Source organism: Octopus bimaculoides, chromosome 5, assembly GCF_001194135.2.
Source record: "Octopus bimaculoides isolate UCB-OBI-ISO-001 chromosome 5, ASM119413v2, whole genome shotgun sequence".
Classification (NCBI taxonomy): Eukaryota; Metazoa; Mollusca; class Cephalopoda; order Octopoda; family Octopodidae; genus Octopus; species Octopus bimaculoides.
In genome coordinates this window covers 18,083,410-18,085,145 of record NC_068985.1, presented here as the reverse complement: position 1 = coordinate 18,085,145, position 1,736 = coordinate 18,083,410, and the positions used below count along the sequence as shown (strand labels likewise).

Sequence of the window (1,736 nt, the reverse complement as noted above, 5' to 3'; positions counted from 1 at the left end):
ATGTAAAGGTCGATGTATTTTAACTTTTCAAATATGAAACATTTTGTAATTGTCAAATGAAGTCTTTGTTTTTCAGATATGAATATTTAGTATGAGTAAGCCTGTAACTAGTGATGAAATCATATTTTCCCCAAAATTATGAATTTTCAAGCTTTTATTGCTTTATTGCGTACATTTTTGTTGAAATGTTTTTAAGTTAAAGAAAAGCTTTCAGAAATTGCAGGAAAACTCAAAAAAACTCAAAAAAACAAACAATAAACAGTTTGACATGATAAATACATAAAGAATATCAACAACCACACGAAATAGAACTCCCAGAAAATTCAGAAAAATTACAATAATTACATTAACAATTATAATTATATTAAACGACGCAACAAATGATGTTTGTTGTTTGATCTTACCTGCTTTTCTGAAATTTCTCTCGCTATCGTCTGCTTTATATCGAATTGCTTCTGTTGAATTATGTGGTTCACAATTGGTATCTTCTTGCAGGTTTAGAATGGAAGAAATTGAAAATTTCAGAAAAGGTTGCTTTGTGCATGGAGCATCAAAATTTGATGGTCGTGTCGCTGCTGACATTACTGTCGCGGCTGTTGTTATTGTAGTTATTGTTGATGATGTCGAGGCTGCCGGTACAGGGGAAGATGATAATGAAGATGGCGATGATGATGATGATGATAATGATGACGACGATGACGACGACGATGATGATATAGGCTCCCCTTTCGTGCTTGGACCTAGTATGACATCAGTGTTGTTGGTAGTGCTATAACTTTCCATAAAGTTCTCGTTAAAGCTTGTATTTTTTCTATTAATGTCACTGTTACTTTTGCCACGATTAATCGACATCATACTTTTGCCGAAGTTGGTTTTGTTAGATCCATTAGAAAAACAATTGGAATTACAAGGGCTTCCGGTTGCGATGATAGTGTAAGAATTGCTCACATCTTCTGTTCCCGTGTTATCATCCATTATCAATGACAACACAACCACAAGGATGGGGAGTTTGCGATAATAAAATAATATTGACGAAAGCGCCAACCAAGACGATATGACAACAAGGAAAATTGAAAATTAGGGGCAATAATGGTGGAGGCTATACAGACGAAAAATTATGAATATAATAATGAATAATGAGGACAACGCTGATAATGATGGCGGTGACGACGTTGCCGAAAACAACGAATGGAACAAGGAGAACTACGATGATGATGAGAACGATGTACACCGAAGGCGTTATGAACGAGTTTTCTTAAGTTTCTTTTTCTTTCTGGAGCCTAAGTTATCCACAGTTGATGTGACACTGTTGCCGTTGATTTTGCCGTAAGGACAAGCGTATGATCCACGACGGATCCACTGTCTTTTCAGTCTCCCCACCACTTCTACGAACATCTCACAGCCATCAACGAACACTTTATAGCTTCACCAAATTGTTATCCAATCTTAACTGGTTCCTGGTTCTTTGCCTGCAGATACTTCCTCCGTAGCTTTCATCAATTGTCATGTTTGTCACTTCGTCACTTCGCTATAATTCTCCATGCATCTCCAACTCCGTTGTTGTAACTTTTGTAATTGAAATATTGTAGATTTGCACATATGTGTAAAAATTGGAACGCAAACATACAATTACGTTCACACTTAAAAATACAAACAAATGCTCACGCCGCATACAATTAAAAATGTTATATACGTACACACACACACACACACACACACACACACACACACACACA

General features: G+C 36.2%; 1 protein-coding gene across 2 annotated transcripts in view; it reads right to left on the bottom strand.

Moving 5' to 3' along the window:
- Window positions 1–1,636, bottom strand: part of LOC106871752 (putative protein TPRXL) — a 47,833-nt gene extending 46,197 nt beyond the window's left edge. Inside the window, exon 1 of one of the 2 annotated variants that reach the window (XM_014918382.2) lies at window positions 405–1,636. In XM_014918382.2, the coding sequence (XP_014773868.1) occupies window positions 405–975 (571 nt within the window). In that variant the 5' untranslated portion in view covers window positions 976–1,636. The remainder of the gene's footprint in view (window positions 1–404) is intronic. The other variant, XM_014918381.2, reaches the window with a different exon arrangement.
- Between the last annotated feature and the right edge of the window lie 100 nt (window positions 1,637–1,736).